Source organism: Phascolarctos cinereus, unplaced genomic scaffold (genome assembly GCF_003287225.1).
Source record: "Phascolarctos cinereus isolate Bilbo 61053 unplaced genomic scaffold, phaCin_HiC Scaffold_5;HRSCAF=322, whole genome shotgun sequence".
Lineage (NCBI taxonomy): Eukaryota > Metazoa > Chordata > Mammalia > Diprotodontia > Phascolarctidae > Phascolarctos > Phascolarctos cinereus.
In genome coordinates this window covers 463,419,220-463,440,348 of record NW_027555958.1, presented here as the reverse complement: position 1 = coordinate 463,440,348, position 21,129 = coordinate 463,419,220, and the positions used below count along the sequence as shown (strand labels likewise).

General features: G+C 46.9%; 1 protein-coding gene across 1 annotated transcript in view; it reads left to right on the top strand.

Annotated features, from left to right (window-relative positions):
* Positions 1 to 21,129, top strand: part of KANK4 (KN motif and ankyrin repeat domains 4) — a 108,965-nt gene that overhangs the window by 60,739 nt on the left and 27,097 nt on the right. The window contains 4 exon segments of the mRNA XM_078156677.1: positions 10,237 to 10,323; positions 17,661 to 18,125; positions 18,128 to 18,498; positions 18,500 to 19,430. Of these exon segments, the coding sequence (XP_078012803.1) occupies positions 10,308 to 10,323; positions 17,661 to 18,125; positions 18,128 to 18,498; positions 18,500 to 19,430 (1,783 nt within the window). The 5' untranslated portion in view covers positions 10,237 to 10,307.

Genomic DNA, 21,129 nt, shown 5'->3' with positions numbered 1-21,129 from the left:
CCTGCTGCCTATGCACATGCCCATTTGTCCCCCATCCCCCCAGAACCCTCACTTGGTCCTTCCATTCCTCTGAGTATTGTCCTAGATCTCTCCTCCCTTTCTTGGCTATTTGCAATGCTGTCACACTCTTCTAAACTCTCTGGCTGGAAATCGAGGAAAGTCTGGCTTCCAACCTCATCATTCAGCTGGAATTGTGCTCTCCCATCCAGGGATCTCTTAATGGCCAAATCGAATGGCTTTTTTCCCCCCCAACCCTCAACCTTCTTGACCCCCCACAGCCTTTGACCCTGTGGAACACCCTGTACTTCTAGACACTCTCTCCTTTGTGGGTTTTATGGCTGCTCTCTTCTGGCTCTGTTCCTCCTCCTCCTCCTCCTCCTTCTCCTCCTCCTGCTCCTCCTCTTCTGTCTCCCTTGTTGGATTTTCTTCCAGGTCATGCCTGTTAACTGTGGGTTTCCCCCAGTTCTGTGTAATCTTATCGGCTCCCATGGATTCAATGATGGCTTCTATGCAGATCTGCCTATTGGATATCTTGTAAACATCTTAAATTAAAGATGTCTAAAACTGAACCATTATCTACCCCCCCCCACCTCTAAGCATTTTGTTCTTACTAACTTCCCTATTACTAAATTTTATTTTTGGTGAATCTCTATTACATAGAGCTTGATTTTTCAAGCCCCATTATTCTTGAGGGCACTACAGTCCTACCCATTGCCCAGGTTGGCATCCTTGACTCACCCCACATATTCAGTACGTGACCACGTCCTGTCACTTTCCCCACCACACGTCCCCTGTTCTCCACAGCCCTCACACCAGCGTGGGCTCTCATCATCCCACACCTGAACTGTTGCAGTAGCTTTCTGGGTGGTCTCCTTGTGACGAGGCTCTCCGTACATCAGACTGTCCACCCTCCACTCAGCTGTCAGTTTGGTCTTCCTCAGAGGTACTTCTGAACATGTCCATCAATCAATCAGTAAATGTTTATTAAGCACCTACTATGGGCCTGAGCACTGGGGATACAAAAAAAAAGGCAACAAAAGACAGTCCCTGCCCTCAAGGAGCTCACAGTCTAGTGTCACCACTATTTGATAAACTCCATTGACTCCCTATTATCTCCAGGATCAAATGAGTGTTCCCTGTTTGGCTTTAAGCCTTTCACAACCTAGACCCTTTCTCCCTTCCCAGTCTTCTTACATTTTACTCCCCACCACATACTCCGTGATCAAACGATACTGGTTTTCTCAAACATGACACACCCGTCTACCAACTGCATGCCTTTTTGCTGGCTGTGTCCCAGGCCTGGAACGCTCTCTCTCTTCAACACCACTTCTCAGCTTCCCTGGCTTCCTTCAAGTTTCATCAAAGATTCTGCCTTCTGCTAGCAGGCTTTCCCAGTCCTTCCCTTGACGCCCATTGCCAGCTCCTTCCCTCAGTGTATCCTGTATGTGTCCTGCACACTCATGGTGGTTTGCGTGTCCTCTCCCCATTAGAACGTGAGCTCCTTGAGAGAAGTGACTGTCTTTTTCCTTTCTTTATCCTTACATGCCTAATTTAAAAAAAAAATTTTTTTCCAGCCAAAGACAAGGTTTATTAGAACATCCATTATATTGGGCAGATGCTTAAGGAGTCTGAACATTTTTTCTTTTTTTTTTCTTTTTCTTTTCTTAAGGCAGTTGGGGTTAAGTGACTTGCCCAGGGTCACACAGCTAGTAAGTGTCAAGTGTTTGGGCTGAGGTCTAATTTGAACTCAGGTCCTCCTGACTTCAGGACCAGTGCTTTATCCACTGCGCCACCTAGCTGCCCCCCAATAAAATTTTTAATTTATATCTTTTCTTTGTACATCACCAGAATTTCTCCTGGTATCTTTCTTCTCCCCTTCTCTTCCAGAAAGTCATCCATAAAACAAATATTTTCAAATAAAAAGAGGAAAAAAGTAGGGAAAATCAGCAAAATTGATCAAGACATCAATAAAGTCTGACACTATATACAGTATTCCACATGTGTGATCCTCCCGCCTCTGCAAAGGAGCAAGGGGAAGGGTCTCCTCATAGCTCTTCTGTGGGGCCCTGCTTCTCTGTAATTTTGCAACATTCCCTTTTTATTGTTTTGTGGTAGTTCTCTCCCTTTACTTATTTGCAGGCATCGTATAGCATGTTGTTTGCTTTCCCTGCTTCGCTTTGCGTCAGATGGTGTCAACCTTCCCATGCTTCTCTGCACTTATCACATTTGTCATTTCTTGTGGCACGGTAATATTCCATTACATTCATGTGCCACGGTTTGTTTAGCCATCCTGCAACTGATGAGCGTCTACTTTGTTTCCAGATCTTTGCTATCATAAAAGGTGCTGCTACAAATATTATCATCTGTATAGGGGCTTTCTTCTTATCCATGACTCTGTGTGTGTGTTGAGAGAGAGAGAGAGAGAGAGAGAGAGAGAGAGAGAGAGAGAGAGAGACAGAGACAGAGACAGAGACAGAGACAGAGACAGAGACAGAGACAGAGACAGAGACAGAGAGAGAAGAGGAGAGGAGAGGAGAGGAGGAGAGGAGAGGAGAGGACAGGAGAGGAGAGGAGAGGAGAGGAGAGAAGAGAAGAGAAGAGAAGAGAAGAGAAGAGAAGAGAAGAGAAGAGAAGAGAAGAGAAGAGAAGAGAAGAAGAGAGAAGAAGAGAAGAGAAGAGAGAAGAAGAGAGAGAAGAGAGAAGAAGAGAGAGAAGATAGAAGAAGAGAAGAGAGAAGAAGAGAAGAGAGGAGAAGAGAAGAGAAGAGAAGAGAAGAGAAGAGAAGAGAAGAGAAGAGAAGAGAAGAGAAGAGAAGAGAAGAGAGAAGAAGAGAGAAGAAGAGAGGGGAGCCGGAGGGAGACTTTTGATGAGATGAGGGTGCAGAAGGAAGGCAGATGTTCCTGGATTGAAATTTGAAGCTCCTGTCCACTGTAAAGAGGAGGAGTCCTAAGATCATGCCGAATGAGGACTGGTTGAAGTCAAAGACTTATGGTGAACATCATTGCTATCATCCCCCTAACTCTGGGTTTTCCCCAAATACTATTCAATCTCCTACACTCTCTTCATCACTCCATGATCCCATATGGGTTTAATTATAATCCTTTTGCAAATAACTCTCAAGTCTAGGTTTCCAGACACAGTTGGACCTATAGATTCGGTCCCACATCACCAGCTGCTTTTTGGACATCTAAAACTGGTCATCATGTAGACATTTCAAGATCAATTGATTATCTTTTTCCCAGAGCACTCCCCTATGAAGCCCAGGGGAGGCGGCTTTGGGGCTCCATGTGGGAAAGGCATTTATTGTAGGACATTTGGGGTACAAACTTGGCCATTTGGGGAGGGATAGAGCTGGACAGCTCCCAGAGAGACATTTCTGCTGGGCCCACACTCAAAGATGAGGCATTAAAAGGACTCAGTTAACACCTCTCCAAGTTTGGTAGGGTACCCTGGCCAGTTCTCACAGCTGTAGAACTTAGACAGGAGTGGGCAAAGGAGAATGGACAGATGTGGGGACCAGGTTTAAGCTCTGAGGAGCTTTGTCAGCTGAAAACTGGTTTTGTGATGAAACGAATGCTAGAGGAACTGAGTTCAAATCTGGACACTGCAAGGACTTTGGTGCCTTATTTAATAATTAGATGGCATAGTAGATAGAGTTGTTGGCCTTGGAGGAAAGACCCGAGTTCAAATTATGTCTCATACAGCAGACACTAATATTGTCATCCTGAGCAAGTAATTTAACTTGTACCAGCCTCAGTTTTGCCATCTGTAAAATGGGGGTGATAATCATATAGAGTTATTGTGAGGACAACACGTAAAGTGCTTTATAGACTTTAAAATGCCGTATAAATGCTAGCCGTTATTATTATTTGTAATATGAAGTGGTTGGACAAGATGATTTCTTAGTTTTCTTCTTTGAGCCAATGACCTTTTTCTCATTTCTCACTTTGACTCGGCAGGGAAGGCAGGTAATCAAGCATGTTGTAAACCTTAAAGTGTGATAGAAATAGGAATTATTATTATTATTATTACTATTACTGCTCTAGTGCTGATTGCAGGGCTTTATGTCCAGCAGATACTCACCGAATAGTTACGGAGTGGGTGCTTAAATCACGTAGTCATGAATTTATTCAGCCAGCACTTATGGAAAACTCTGCTGGATGCTGTAGATACAAAGACAGTGATGACCGAGGCTCTGTTTACTGATAAGCCATACCTGTCAGCTGAGTAAAGATTTATTACTTTGCTTCAGGTAACACTTAGCCTGGTGTTCATGTAAAAGGATTTTGAGCAGGCCATCTAGGCCAACCCCTTCATCTTATAGATGTGGAAACTGAGGGCTAGAGAGGGATAAGTGACCTGTCCAAGGTCACCAAGGTAGTAAGTAGTAGAGTTGGGACTTTTTAAAAAATTAATGTTTCTTCGGTTATGAAGCGTTTTTTGTCTTTCTCTTATGCTCTCTCTCCTACTAGGAAAAAAAGAGAAAGAAAACACTTGCAACAGATACATATCATCCAGGAAAACAAACTCCCACCTTGGCTGCATTCCAAAACATGCATCTTCTGCCTGTTTGCCCTTCTCTCTGTCAGGAGCGGGTTGGTATTTTTCCTCATTGATCTTCTGGAATCACCACTGCGCTTTGTGGTGATCGGAATTCTGAAGTCTTTCAGAGCTGTTCCGATGTGAGATACTTTACATTTTCTTCTACTTTTCAATCTTTGGACCTTGTTTCTCTATTTCTTCTTGTCTCTTAAGTCATTAACTTCTGTTTTGGTCCATTTTAGGGAGTTTGTCACTTGCTTTGTTTGTTTTGTTTTTGGGCTAGGCAATGGGGTTAAGTGACTTGCTCAGGGTCACACAGCTAGGAAGTGTCAAGTGTCTGGTCTGAGGCCGGATTTGAACTCAGGTCCTCCTGACTTCAGGGCCGGGAGTTTGTCACTTTGGTCAGTACCGTGCCTCCTGTGCTAAGCTGTTCACTCTTTCCAGGCACCTCCTCCACAGCTCTCATTTTTTTTTTCCAATTCTTCCTTCTAACTTGCATTTCATTTACAATATCATTTTAAATCTTTTCCTTTAAACACTTGCATCTTTTCTTCTAGGAATTGTTTTGTTTTCTTTTTGCAGGCTGTGTGTTTCTTAGGTTCTTGGCTCATAGGTATTTTGGAGTGTTCCCTCCTGTGTTTGTATCTTGGGCATCTCTGGCATCAGGACAGAACAGGCCTCATCCATTTTTGTGGACGCATTCTGCTAGGGATCTGCCCACTGTTATCGGCCTAGCTGAAAGCTCTCAGGGCTGGGTTTGTGATCCAAGCTCTTCTAGGATATGACTGCTTTTTCCCTCCTCTTTCTCCTTCCCAGCTGCCATGAGGACTGAGGCCAAGGATCAGCTCTGAGTGTCACCCCACTCTGGGTCCAGCTGGGAGCTCTGGGAGCTGTGTCCGTATTCTTGGCCCTTTGAGAGACAATCCTCCCACTGTCTGGCTGCTTGATCTGGGTCTGTGACCCCAGCCTTTTCCTTTTCTGTAGCTCCTGCTCTGGGCACTTGGTTACAGGACAAATTCATTATCTTGGGCTGGAAAGGCCCATAATTCCTCCTTTGACTTCCTAGACTACATCATTGAGCATTTGTTGGGGGAATGGAGCTGTCCTGGGTCCTTTGACTCCACCATCTTGGTTCAGTCTCCCAGAACTGGGATTTTAAACCAAGAGCTCTGATTGTGAAATGGCATGATGAAGTCAAAAGGGCACTGACCCTGGAGTCACAGAACCTGGCTTCAAATCCTGATCAGCCACACTGCCTGTGTGAACTTGGGTAAGTCATGAATCCTCTCCAGGTATCCTGTAAAATGAGGGTGTTGGACTTGAATTCTGAGTTCCCTTCTAGATCTAAATCTGTCAGTCTTTGACTCCAGATAAAATCTTCTTTTCATGCACCACATTCTAGAGGGATTTTTGACCCAGCCCACCTTCTCAATGGAACCATGCCATGAGCATTGTTTCTTCCCACCCATTCTTACATTCCAGGATCAATCAAAGTGTCCTTGCTGAGGGCTTCAGTCTGTCCTTCCTTCTTGTCAGAACCAGTATCTTTCCAGTTGTCTTTTCTGGTCTTTGGTTTCCTCTCCTCCTGTTTTCTGTGCTGTCCATCACTTTTCCTCTTCCTTTCCCACTCTCTACACCTCCTGTTTGGCCCACTTGGGTTCAGAAACCATAGATCCTAGAATTTTAGGGTTGGAAGGAACCCGAGTTCAGTAAAATTCCTAAAACAGTTGTGCTCCTTCTGCTGGGGAGCCATTGATAGTAAATGTGTCTAGTGCCTGTGTGGTTGCAATAATAAACAGCCAATTCACTGGATGACCTATGGTGAGAGGGACCTGCACTGAGTTGTTTATGATTAGGAAGAGAAAGGGAATCGATTTGAACTTTTGGGGAAATTTATAGTCAAAGCTCGAGACACATGAATTCAGCCTCAAGGACGGTGTGAATCATAACCTATATCTTCTGGCCTCCAAGGCTGGGCTTCTCTGCTTTGATCCCATCAGGTAAAAGTCGCCCCAAGCAGAACTGGCTGCTTGCTCTGCAAGACTGGCTGTCATCTGGTCTCTATCATGTAAGTGATTGAAATATCACTGCCTATTTTGCAGATGCTTGCCTTCTAGCTCTTTAAAAAAATGTCCATTTGACTTGTTATTTTCTTACCTGGGTAGACATTTTTCTCACAAAGAGAGCAGTCGTCGGGGCAGCTGTATGGCACAATGGATAGAGCACCGACCCCAGAGTCAGGAGGACCTGAGTTCAAATCCGGCCTCAGATGCTTGACACTTACTAACTGTATGACCCTGGGCAAGTCACTTAACCCCATGGCCTAGCCAAAAAAAAAAAGTGGAAAGAGAGCAGTCATCATTACTGATACTGGTAGAGTTTTCCAGTTAATAGGAATGCTGCCTTTGGGTCACTCCAGTTTGGTTATCATAAATCAGAATGTCATACACGAGAGAGACCCTATCATCTAGTCCAATTCCCCCATTTTACAGATGAGGAAAATAAGGCCCAGAAAGATGGAGGATACTCAGGATCCTGGAAAGAGAGAGTATGGGGGGAAGAGAAGAAAGGAGAGAGAGAGGAGAGAGAGAGAGAGAGAGAGAGAGAGAGAGAGAGAGAGAGAGAATGAGAGACAGAGAGAGAGACAGAATGAGAGAGAGAGAGAGAGAGAGAGAGAGAGAGAGAGAGAGAGAGAGACTTTTGATGAGATAAGAGTTCAGGTCTTGCCTGTGAGGATCACCTGGGGGGGGTGCTTAATTTCTAAGTTTTCTAAGCCCCTCTGGAAGTCTCTATATTGCAGAGAAGGTACACAGGTAAAGGGCATTTCTTCACTGGTCAGTTCCCTCTCCCATTAAAATCACAGTACTGTCCCAATTCCTACCTAACTAATAGAATTGTGATAAAATTGTGTAAACTGACATCACCTCCATCTTCGTCATCCTCATCCTCTTCTTCCTCATTAGCATCCTATAATTCAGAGTTACTGAATTATCGGCATAGAACCGTCCCAGGCACCACAGCAGAGACAAGAGAGGCCTAAGAAACTAGCCCGTCCTCACACAATCAGGAATGAGAGGAGAAGGGGGAACACCGAGCTATTAGAGAACAGTATCAGACCCATGGGTACAAGTATAAGACGGAGCATTGGGATCCTTGAGGGCACAGGGAACACCCAGCCTGGCCTGGGATGATGGGTGGTCAGGGACAGGAGCTCAGGGCTCAACCCAGAAACAAACTCAGATGTTCTGTACCCTAACCTCCTTCCTTTTTTAGAGAAGGAAAGCGATTCCCAGAGAGGTGGTGACTGATGTCACACAGGTATATCAAGGGTAGGATTTGAACCCAGATCTCCTGTGTACTGGACCAATGGTATTTTGATCCAAACCGAGCATTAAATACTTAATATATGCTGGGCAAGTGCTGAGTGCTGGGAATACAAAGACAAAAAAAGAAAAAAGAAACAGTCCCTGCCCTCAAGGAGCTTACATTCTATCAGAGAAGGCCATAAATATATACAAGTATATGCAGAATAAAATACAAAGTTATTAAATATTGGCTAGGAAGGGAGGGCACTGGCAGGTGGGAGAGGGGCATTCAACATGGACGAAGGCCCTTCCTGGTCCTGGTGGCCCCTGTGTGGCTGCTCTCCATCTCATCAATGTCCTTCATAAACTGTGGTGCCCAGAACTAAACCTGGATCTCCAGATGAGATCTGAGAGGGGCAGATCACCTCCCGGGGCAATCGCCTCCCTGTTCCCAGGGGCTCTGCCTCACTTTATGCAGCTCAATGTTGCATGTGACTTATTGATTCTCAATGGGCCTTCCCAATGCTCTCTAGATGTAATAAATACACAGTATGATATTCCACTTTTGCACCATCCCCACGTGGGAGAGAATGAAGCTGCTATTCTGTGCACATGCCTATAAATTTTTTGGGCTGGGACATAATCTCCTGAGGAAATGAAGTCTCTCAGGAGTCAGATGCAAACACCCAGGCTGTGAGCAGTCCAATGTGAATCAAGTGGATGCCAATATAAACTTTGGAGGCTTCTTATCATTCTAGGCCTCCAGTAGCATTTCCAAAGCAGTGATTGGGTAGACATTTAAATTCAGTAGCCTGTATTTTTCAGGTGCTTGCTCTTTGGTTTTTTAAAAGCCCCCTCATCATTAAATTCAACAATCAGTCAACGAGCATTTATTATCAGTTGATAAACATTTATTAAGTGCGTACTGTGTGCTAGGTACCATGCTAAATGCAAGTAGGAAGATAGCCCCTGCCCTCAAGAAGCTTACATTCTAATGGGGGAAGAAATGGGGAGTAGCATGGTGGAGACATTTCTGAGAAGAATGTGACATGGTTGTCCTGAGCGACCTTCTTAGATGGAGTCTGTAGGAGCAGCCACCCAATTAAAGATTGGAGATAACCTAAGAGAGAGTGCCCAAGAGTTAAAGGGGATCGGGAAACCTTCCTGACAATGGTGGGTCCTTAGCTGGGACTTGAAATAAGGAGAGAATTCCAGGCAGGAGGATGGGAGGCAGGGGACAGCACATGAAAATGTCTGGAGTTGGCAGATGGAGTGTCTTGTTTGAGGAATGGCCAGGAGGCCGGTGTCACTGGATCAGATTATGTGGGGATAGGGAGGGGGCATGGAAGGTTTAGTAAGAAGATGAGAAAGGAGTTCAGATGTGGGCTAGGAAAATCAGGGTGGCAGCCATGTGGAAGGTGATTTGGAATGGTGGGAGGCTTGAAGTAAGCTAGTAAGCTACTGAGGTCAGATTTGAATTCAGGTCTTCTGACTCCAGACATATTGCTCTATCCACTGAGCCACCAGCTGCTTCTTTATCATTCATTCATTTGTGTTGTGGACATAGAAATGACTAGATTTGACTACTGACTAGATGTGGGGAGGGTGGGTCAGTGTGAGGAGTCAAGGATGATGCTAAAGTGGTACATCTGGAGCTGAGTTGAGTTGAGTTGAAGGATAATAGTACCCTCAGCTGTAATAGAGAAATGTGGAAGAGTGTTGGTTTGGGGGAAAGATATTGTTTTGAACATGTTGAATTTTTAGATCTCTATGGAATTTCTCATTAATAAGAGATGAGTACAGGAATTGTTGTGCAGCAGTGAGGGTCCCACCTCCATGTCTTTGCACAAGTGGTCTCCCCTGCATGCCCTCCCTCCTCGAATACACCTCTTGGAATCCTCAGCTTCCTTGAAGACATAAGTCAAGTGCCATCTCCCATACAAGGCAATCCAGATCTCCCTACTTCTACAGATATTGCGTCTCTCTCCCTTTGAAATTACTTTGAATTTTTTTGCATGTATCCTGTATATACTTAGCTGTATACCCGTTGGGTCTCCCCAGTGGATTGCAAGCTCCTTGAGGGCAGGGACTTTCATTTTCATCTTTGTGTCCCCAGTGCCAGGCACATAGTAGGCACTTCATAAATGCTTGTCGAAGTGAACGTCTCGTTTCTTTTGCGTCCTTTCATCACTCAACATGATGCATTGTTGGTAGAAGGTTGGATGATGGATGAGCTGAGTGGAGTCTCCCAAGGGAGGACTTCAAGGTCAACGCCCGTAGGCCTTCCAAGGAGACTGGCTGCCTCTCACTTCTCTGTACTTTTGTGTCTCCCCAGTGCCAAGTAGGACCCAGATAACCGGACATTGGCCTTGTCTCTTGTTGCTTACAGAGCTTGGTGACCGCGCCCCGTTGACTCGGCTGATGAAGTGACTGAGAGGCTGCCCTTGGAAGCCCCCGGAGATGGAGAAGACAGATGGTAGGCAGGTTGTTTTCTCGTTGACCTCAAGGACAGTGTTCACACTGCCATTGGAAGCTCTCTGGCTTACCTTGAATGTGTGGGATTATCTAAGGGTAACCGGTGCTCTGCAGCTCAGTCTCCATCATCGGCTACTGGTTGTCTTCAAGGTGGGCATTTCAGGCATGACTGAGAACGCTCTAGAGAATATCAGCTTCTGTGTTTTCCAAGTGTTTTCACAGGCAGCTTCGTACGGTGGAAGGAGTGATAAATTTGGGGTCAGGAAGAGCTGGGTTCACATCCCACCTCTCCCTTGTAGTCACATAAATCTCTCTTGGCCTCAGTTTCTTCATCTGCAAAATGGGCAGAATAAATAGGCTCTGAAGTCCCTTCTAGCTTTAGATCTACGATCCTCTTTCTTCCTTCCTTCCTTCCTTCCTTCCTTCCTTCCTTTCTTTCTTTCTTTCTTTCTTTCTTTCTTTCTTTCTTTCTTTCTTTTTCTTTCTATCTTTCTTTCTTTCTGTGAGGGAGTTGGGGGTTAAGTGACTTGCCCAGGGTCACACAGCTAATAAGTGTCAAGTGTCTGAGGCCAGATTGGAACTCGGGTCCTCCTGACTCCAAGGCCAGAGCTCTAACCACTGTGCCACCTAGCTGCCCTTTAGATCTAGGATCCTGTATGTGACCTTGGGCAAGTCACATCCTGTACCTCAGTTTCCTCATTAGTAAAATAAAGGGTTTGTAGTAGATGGCCTTTGAGGTCCTTTCCAGCACTGAAGCTATAGTCCTATGTATTGACTCAGGAACTTGTGGCTATTAGAACTAGAAAGGAGCTTAGATATCATTTAGGCCAACCCCTTCATTCTTTGGGCAGCTGGGTGGTGCAGTGGATAAAGCACTAGGCATGGAATCAGGAAGACTTATCTTCCTGAGTTCAAATGTGGCCTCAGACACTTCCTAGCTGTGTGACCCTGGGCAAGTCACTTCACCCAGATTGCCTCAGTTTCCTCATTTGTAAAATGAGCTGGAGAAGGAAATGCCAAACTGTGCTAGTATCTTTGCCAAGAAAACCCCAAATGTGTGACCCTGGGCAAGTCACTTAACCCTGTTTGCCTCAGTTTTCTCATCTGTAAAAGGAGAAGGAGAAGGAAATGACAAACCACTTGAATATCTTTGCCAAGAAAGTCCCAAAATGGGGTCGCCAAGAGTTGGACATGGCTGAAAAATGACTCAATCACAAAAAACCTTCATTTTTTAGGAAAGGAAGCTGTAGCCCAGAGAGGGAAAGGCACTCCTTTGCCCAATTATTTAGTAGATGAGTGGTGTTAAAACTGGGCTGTCCTGACTGCTTGCACAGAGCCCCTTCTGCCCTAAGGTGCTGTCTGCTGAGGAAGGCCTATCCCCCTTCCAGATTAGTAAATGAGAGGAGTTCCTGTAATTTTCATTACCCCAGATGGCTTTTCACCAGTCCTAGCCACCTCCAGGCCTGCTCTTCTGCCATTTTCCAAAGGCAGTCGGTCCCCGTATCTCATGTGCCCGGCACACCCATGGCCCAGCCCTGAGACATCACCAGGTCATCCCCTTCCCGTCTGTCTGGTCATCTCAGGCTTCTTGAGCTCTGCAGCCTCTGGTTTTCCAAGGATCCCTGGGCCTGCCTGGGGAAAGGCCGCATCTCTCCTCTCCTGGAATTTCTCATCTGCCCTTTTGGACAGATGAGGAGAAGGGCTTAAAAGTTCCAGTCTTTCTCGACTTCTTCCAGAAAGAGACTTAATTCACCTTCAATTTGACTTTTTTTTTTTGCTTCCTCTCCAGTGTCTGTTTTTTAGATTAGTTTTGAACAAATCTCTCTAAATCCTTTCTCCTCTTCTCCCTCCCATTCAAGGCCTCTTGGGTCCGGTGCCTTCCACTCTTGTGGCTATTTCCTCCTAAGAATCTGTGTTACCATCATCCCCCTTCAGGTCTGCTATCCTATTCCCCATCAGGTCCGTGATTCCATCATAGTCATAGTTTGAGAGCTAAGAGACCACAGAGGCCAAGCCCTTCATTTTGCAGAAGGGTTAGGTAATCTGCCCAGTAAGTGGCAGAGTCAGGATGTGAACCCAGGCCTTTGGGCCCCATATTCACTTCCCTTTCACTGTAGGGAGGCCAGTAGGCCTGGGTTGTAGGCTGGGTGGGAGGGGCTGATGTGTAAGGAGACCAGGAGAAAGAAGGGCTGGGCTCTGAAGGTCTTTGAACACCAGGCAGAGGGTTTCCATGCACCTGCATGTAAGAGGGTGATTTGATTGGGTTCAGGCTCTAATAAAATCTCTTTGGCTGCTGTGTGGGTAACAGATTGGTAGAGGGAAGCATGCAAGCCAATGAGAAGGCCATTGCAATGGGATTAATACTTCATCAGGATTGAATATGTGCAAGGTCTCACAACATGTCTGACCAGACCCATTATTCATTTGGGGTGTGGGAATTCAGGATTCCAGCGAGGATTTAGGAAAGTATGAGCTGATAGCACAGCTGGATGGCTGCTTTTAAGAAAATAAAAACAAAATAAAAATGCCCTAGAGGCAGAGCATATATTAAACCCATATTTCTGACTTCTCATTCCAGTGAAGGCCTCTTGCTTTCCGTGTTTTTCTCATGGGTAAATTTGCCTTTGAATTGGTTCCACTTATTTTTTTTTTATATCATAGATATATTCATGTTTCTGCCCTTCTCTCCAAGGTCTTGGGGGTAAATCAGGGCCATTTCATTAAACTGAGGCCGTAAGAAGATACATAACACCATTTCCCCTTTAGTTGAGTCTCTGCCATCTGGGTCAGAAACTGGTCCTCTCTATTCTGACTCCTTATTTGGGCTCTTTTTGTCAATCCCAAGACTTCTGGGTAGAGTGAGCTCTCTAAGAGTACAGTATGGGGTGATGATGAAAGTGGGGAGCTGGCAAGAGGTAGGTCTGGCACACTGGCTAGGACGAGATTCGGAGTCAAAAGATCTGAGTTTGACTCAGGTGACCTTGGGCCAAGAATTTGACCTCTCTGGTCTTCAGTTTCACAATTTATAAAATGAGGGATTTGGAGGAGATGGTCCCTAAGGGTGGCTTATAGATCTAGATCCATGGAAAAATACTATTTAGTTTATTTTGACTCTCCCTGGGGAAGGCCATAGGGCCAGGAAGGTCATTGCGTCCAATTCCCGTTTTATGAGATCGAAAGCCAGATAGGTGAAATCACTTGGGCAAAGTCCCACAGGTGCTAATGGCAAAGCTAGGATTTGAACCGAGGCCCTCCACCCAACTGCCACCCCAGCCTTGTTTCTGCTCTTCCATACTGCCCGGGCTGGTGCTGGATGCTGCCCCCTGAGGACCAGTCTGGCTAACCTGGGAGAAGCTCCTTGAACAATTGATTGATTATTTTTTGACCACAGAAGCTCTCAAAGAGTTTAAGTTGCAGAGGGTTTGTCTCTCTCACGAACACGGTAGAAAAGACCACATTAGTCTATTGCCATGAGACTTTTGAAAGTGAAGGCAGAAATGATGGCCCCAGAGCCCATCCTCCACAGGACACGTGCTGCAGCTCGGTTCTCCTGTTCAGGTGATGGTGAGTTAGCACTGAATTCTTTGCACTTGAGGGGTCCTGCCTTTTTTCAAACAACACATGTTTTCAAGGTGGCCGCCTGGGGCTCAGGATGTACAGCCCCTGGCTGGGGACCAGAGAGAAGTCAACCGGCCCATGTCAAGCTATGTCATGGCTGGACAAGAATGTGTTTTTTGGACTCGATCTGCAATTTCTTTGGAGTGAGGTGCCGTCCTGTGGCAATGCAGATGGGCAGATGCTCTGTGGTTCAGGGTCTTAGAACGTGGCCTGACACCCTCTGAAGTTAGTGCCTTCTCCAGGGTCAAATATCCAGCATTTGTCAGAGCAGGATCCATTGTGTCACACTGTGTCTCAGCCTTCTATAGAATACCTACTATCATCGTTAATTAATGTACATGTTTATTTTAATCACTCCTTTAAAAAAACCGACTAATGCTCGCAGAGGTGTCCAAGCTACTGTTCCTTCCTGGTACCTGTACCAGCAGAGCCAATAACAGGCCTTGTCCATCTGGAGGGAATCGCTGTATGCTAGCAGAGGACAGTCATCTCAGGATCAACCCAGTGGAGTCCCAAGAGCCCCATGGCCAGAGAAGGTTGGCCACCAGGTGGAGATTTTTTTTTTAACCGTAGAAACTCACCAAGATCTCACTAAGGTTCTTCTCTCCATCAGTGGCTACTTTAATCACGTATTTAATCATGGAATGTGGCCTGTGATCGTATTAGTAAAGAGAACTTCCAGCAAGGACCCTCCCTCTACCACTGCAAAACTGCACTTTGGCCACATTTTATGGTATTGGAGGTATCTGGGCCACAAAGAGGTTGCCTTGACCAAGGTCACACAACAGTCACTGTCCCACGCTGTCTTTCATATTAAACATGTTTTATTTAATTATCCTCCATATATATTATGACTACATATCTATATGCATGCAATTTTAGCTCTGCATATATACACATAGGGGGCAGCTAAGTGGCACAGAGTGCTAGGCATGGAATTGGGAAGATCTGAGTTCAAGTCCGGCCTCAGGTACTTATTAGCTGTGTGACCTTGGTGAAGTCACTTAACCTTATTTGCCTCAGTTGTAAAATGAGTTGGGGAAGGAAATGGCAAATTACTCCAATAACTTTGCCAAGAAAACCCCAAATGGAGTCACAAAGAGTTGGGCATGATTGAGCAACAATGTATACACACAGTTACACATTTTATGACTATATATGTTGGCTTTCTGTACACAAAATTATATTTATGAATATATATAGAACTATGCATATGTACATAGTCACAATATATAATATATGCACGATTACTGGATATAACATGTACACACATGCAAATGCTTAGTGATAACTATACATGCATACATGCGTGTGTATATATGCAGGCATACACATAATATAGCGATAGAGTCCAAACTAGAGTTAGAAGGATCTCTAGTGATACTCCCACTCATTACTCCTTCCTCATTTTATAGGTTAGGAAGCTAAGGTCCAGAGAGGAGAGATACTGCGACAGCCAACAGCCTTCAGGCCAGCAGGGAGACACTGGAGTCCTCAGTGGAGGACCTTCCCTGGCACCCACCCTTAGCTCATGTGGCCCAGCCTCCCCCAGCCCACTCCAAAAAGGCACTCTTGGATTTCTCAGGGAGAGATCTGAGAATTTTCCTGGCATTCTCTTAACTGGTCTTGTGGGAAGGCTGGATAGAGGAGCTCATTGTTACCAGGTGTGTTTTGCCAAGGGCTACTTCCTCCTCTCCACCTCGTTAACAGCCAGGCAGCAAAATCTGCAGTATATAATGAATGTCTAACATGTTTAGGGTCCTGTGTTCTGTGCTAGGCTGGCCAAGATGAAGAGTGATTAATTCTTAGGAGCTGGAGGGGACTTTGGAGGCTAACCCTGCCTCAGTTTCCTCATCTGTAAAATGGGGATGGTAATAGCTCCTACCTCCCAAGGTGGTTGTGAGGGTAAAATGAGATAATATTTGCCAAGCTCTTCACAAATCTTGAAGTGCTATGTAAATCCTATCTGTTATCATTAGTACTGGTATCTCTGCTACCCTCTGGGAGCATGTAGGTGGAAGAGAGAAGACTAATATATTCAACAGAGAAAGTTAGGGGCTAACCTAGATCCTTCCAGGCTCAGCTCGGATTCCGCCTTCTGCCAAAGGACTTTTCTGACCCCACCCGAGTTGTGAGTCCACCCCGCTCCACAATCAGAATTGTGACGTGTTTTGTTTACGTGTTACATGTTAAATGTTACACATTTTGATTTGACTTATATTGTGCACGTACTGTGATTCCCTCCCCGAACACAGCTGTAGAATGTAGGTCCTGGAGGGCAGGGACTGTTGGGTTCTTGTCTTTGTATTTCTAGCGCCAGGGACACAGTAGGTGCTGAATAAATGCTTACTGGATGAATGAATATGAGTACGAATGGTTCCAACTGGAGCAGAACGTCAAAGAAAGGTCAGAGAAGGCTCTAAGGGGGAGGTGTGGCACGAGCCAGATCAGGAGGAAGGGCTGGAATTGAATGGATGAATTTGACCAGCGTGGAAGGAGAGGATGAGAAGAGGGCATTCCGCTTGGGAAGGACAGCCTAGAGAACTGGAAAAGCATGGTATCATGTGGGGTAATAAGACTGGAGCAGAATGTGTGGTTTCGGCATGATGGAATGGGAAGGCCTGGATTCCAATCCTGCCCCAGCCACTTAGAGCTTGTATTTGGACAGGTTTCTGTTTCCTCATCTGTAAAATGAAGAGCTGGGAGAGATGATCTCTAAGGCTCCTTCGAATTCTGAATCTTATGCTCCCACGAAATAAGATTGGATGAGTGGGGGTGGGGCCTGAAAAGACAACCATAAGTATTCTATCTCCGTGCCACTGTCAATTAGTCAGTCAATAAAAAAGCACTTATTAAGCAACTGCTGTGTGCTGGGCACTAGGGATACAGAAGGGAACCCCTCACTTGCTTGAGTGGGGGACCTTTCTATCTTGAGTGAATAGAAAGCAATCAGTATTTCCAGGTGGATTGAGGCCTCCCCGTCTCATGAATTTGTCCTTTTGCCTTCTCCCCCAGTCGAGGGCGGTAGTCTCACCTCCTTGTTTCCAGAGTTGCAGGAGAGCTTTTCAGGTGGAGGGGGTCCAGAGAAAAAAGAAGGGGGAAGGCGCAGGGGCTGTTCCTCGATCTGGTTAGCTCACTCTCGTGCTCATATTTTTGGAAGCTTAGCCACTGAAGAAAGCCCAAACGATGACATTATAGATCACTGGAATCTCGGGGCTCAGCAGGATTTGCTGGGCTTTATTTGACTAATGCAGGGCTTTATTTTTTTGGATGCTCAGACAAATTTGTGGCTCAACCTTTGAAACCTCCCATTTGCATAATTGCCAATTTAGTGGCCCAGGTTGGCAAATTCTGGGCTATCTTAGCACGGCAGTTACATGAGTTAAGCCCGGAAGCAAAATGAGATGGTTTTCTTGTTTCTCCATGGCTGCATCTCCAGGCAGATTCCTCTGCGGCCTTTCCAGTGACATACTGCAAATGGGAAGCTATTCCCTCTCCCCTGTCCTTGCAGATTCTGCCTAAGTATAAATTGATTTAATAAGGCAGCATCTCCAGGAAGCCAAAAAGACCATAAGCGTTTCAGCATATTTTAGATGCTGGAGAGTTTTGAAGGAGACACAAGATAGTGTCGGGAGATCAGCTTAGTCCTCTTCGGATTTTAAAATAAATAAATGTGTATGTGTGTGTGTGTGTGTGTGTGTGTGTGTTCTTTTTTTCCAGCCAGGGACCAACCATCATCCCAAGGGGGTGGAGAAAAAGAGCCTCCCAAAAGTCACCCGTACTCTGTGGAGACACCGTATGGTTTCCACTTAGATCTGGATTTCCTAAAGTATGTGGATGACATTGAGAAAGGAAACACCATGACGAGGATTCATGTCCGCAGGAAGGCCAAGCAGCCCAAATTCAGTACCCTGCCTCGGAATTTCAGTCTCCCCGACAGTGGCGCCAGGCCCCGTGCAGCCCCACCCCCTCCGACCTGGACCTCTTCGTTCTCGGGCCTGTCCGCAAAGGAGTCAGAGGAAGCCCCTAGTGATCCCACTCAGCCCGTGGAGATCAGCTACAGGAAGAGAGTGTTACTGGCCGAGACCGTTCGCCAAGTGGAGGCCGCCCCGCCTGCGGAGGCTGAGCTCGATGGCGGGAGAGGGCGGCCCCAGCTGCTGAGGGCTTCCAGCATGCCGGTGACCCTGCTCAGCACAAGATCTCGGATGAGCTGAGCCTCGGCTCCACCCTCCCAGAGCCCCCTCCCCTCCTGCAGCTCCCAGATGAGGGTGGTTTCTCTGCCTTTGGCCCTGCGGAGGGATTTTCAGATCCCCACAGCCCCAGCCCTCCAGCATCCACTCAGCCTCCAATGAAGGAGCTGGTAGGCCTGGTGCCGGTAATTCCTGACCTTGTCCAGGACAGGCCTGAGCACAGGGACCAGGGTGAGGAGCTGCAGAATCACACTTGTCTCCCGAGCCAATCTTCGTTTCCCCAGGATCTACCTGTGGTTTTGGAGAGCATGGAGGAAGAGCTGAAGCTACCAGAAGTTGAGTCGGTGGCCATACCTGGGACCCCCACCCCCGAGCCCTCCGCCTCTTCCATCACCCATCCCAGAAAATGAACTGCCCCCTGAAATAGAACTGAACATCAGTGAAATCCCACCTCCGCCTCCCGTGGAAATGGATGTCAGAAGTATTGGGATCAGGGTGACCGAGGAGAGCTTAGGTCTTGAGCCTCGGCATTCAGATGCCGCAGGAGCCGATAGTGTGTCTGCCCTCAAGCAGCAGATTGTCATCCTGGAAGGAGAATTGTCTAAGAGAACTGAGGAGCTAGAGAGGGTGAGGGCAGTCCTTCAGCAGCAAGGAGATGAGATGAGGAACAAAGATTTTAGCATTCAGGAATTAATGGACACCATAGCTCAGCTGGAAAACCAGCTCAGCCATAGAAATGCCAAAGACACCCATAGCGATGCCTCGGTGAACACTGACCCAGTCAGTGAGGCATGTGACAAGAGCGTCCTGGTCAATCTGCCTGTCGTAGCGGAAGCCAGCCCATCAGTCACCCCCGGGCGAAGGTCTCTGCTCCAGCTCCTTCCGCAGGATCTGGATGCCTCCCCACCCAAACCCGACCACAGCTATCTGTCTACTGAGCTCAAGATCGAAGAGCAGGTCCCTGATCAGGGGGGCGCCGAGGCTTCTGCCAGCCGAGGGGTGGGGGGCTCCCCATCAAGCCTGGGTACCAACGGCTCCTCCCCAGGGACAGAGCAGCAAAGCCCCCCTCCGGACATCACCATTGGCCAGTATGTGAAGAAGATTCAGGAGCTCCTTCATGAGCAGTGGACCTGCCTGGAGCATGGCTACCCCGAGCTGGCCAACGCCATCAAGCAGCCCGCGTCCAAGCTCAGCTCCATTCAGAGCCAGCTTGTCAATTCCCTGAACTTGCTGCTGTCTGCCTATTCGGCACAGTCACCACCAGAGCAGGAGAGCACCATCAGCAGACCTCCACCCCCGGGTAAATACTGGCACAAAGGGGTGGGTGGGGTGGGTATATATTGGTGAGAATTTAGGAGAGGGTACCCCCAGCAGACCCCCACCCCCGGGTAAATACTGGCATGAGGGAGGTGGGAGGTGAATATTGGTGAGAAGGGAGGAGGGGACCCCTAGCAGACCCCACCCCTAGAGAAGGGTGGAGGGCGCCATTTTCCTTTTTCACACCAAAGTAGGGGCAAGGAATTTATTCATTGCATGTGACTAGATGAAAAAGATTAAAACAGATCCAGAAATATAACATGGAATTGAATACAGCCCACCTAGTTTCTATTCTCAAATCCCCCTCTTTGTGTCCTTGCCCTGATCCCCTGGCCAGAGCCATCTTGCCATCAGAGTCAGGTGGCATGGCTTGGATAGGAGTAGAAAGAGAGTGGATTGGTCATCAGAAGACCTGGGTTTGAATCCTGACAGTGGCTTCTTGTCGGTATGACCTTGCACAAGTCATTTCCATGTCCTCCATAAATGGGGCTTGGGACTGCATGGCATCTGAAGTTGCTTCCATCCCCAGAGCTTTAGGTGAATAGCAACATCCCCCTGGGCTGTGTTAGGGTGGCAGGCTGGGCTTAGACTTTTACTGAGCTGGTCAGGGGGTTATAGACAGAGCTGGAAGGGAGAGACTTTAGGGGCCCTAAGCAATCTGCCCCAGGTCATACAAATGCTAATAGCGGTGGGATTTGAACCTAGCTCTTCTGACTCTAAACCCAGCACTCAGGTTCCTATGAGGTCCTGGGCCTCACACTGTAGATTTCCCAGTGGCTAATTTTAGGGTGTTGTTATTTTGATAACTTGTATAACGAAATAAATTGTATGTGTGAGGGAGGAAGAGAAAGGGAAAGAGGTAGAGGAGAAGAAAGAGAAAAGGAAGAAGGAGGGAGAGGAGGAAGGAGGGAGAGAGGAGGAAAGGAGGGAAGGGGAAAGAGAAGGGAAGAGAGAAAAAGAAAGAAGGGAGGAAAGAGAAAGGAGGGAAAGAGAAAGGGGGAAAGGGGAGAGAGAAGAGAGAGGGAAAGAGAAAGGAGTGACGGAGATACAGTAAGAAAGGAAAAAGAGAAAGGAGGGAGGGAGGAGAGGAAATGAAGAGGGAGAAAGAGGTGAACAGACAGAGAGAGTAGACGTGAGGTCTGGCCCACATTTGGAGAGCTGCCTGTTGGCATAAAGGCGCACTCTGTTGTGACGGATTGCACACCCTTTGCATTTTTGGATAAGCAGAACCAGACTTAGTTTGACTGAGGGGTCAGGTGGGGAGGGCTCAGACTCCGGTAGCTGCCACAGGCCCCAGTTTGCCTGGTCTCTTGTCTGAGTAGAGAAAGGAGGACTCGGGGCCCCATCTTCCCATTTGCCTGTAAGCACGGGTCTGAGGGAGGGAGAGCAGGGCAGGGTAGTGGGTAGAGCTTTGACTTAAGAGGAGGGAGGAGACCTCGTTCAGGCTGATCTGAAGTCAGGGCGCCTTCCTTTGAGTCTTGGCTCTGCTACCTAATGCCAGTGTGACCTTCGCCAAGTCACCAGGTCATCGATTTCCTCATCTACAAAATGAGAGGGTTGAACGGACCTTCGAGGTCCCTACCGGCTCTCATGCTATAATCTGGACTCACCAGTCATGTGACTTTGAGCACACTGTATCTGCCTTTACATTTATGTACCTGTGACCTTCTCCGAGACTCAGT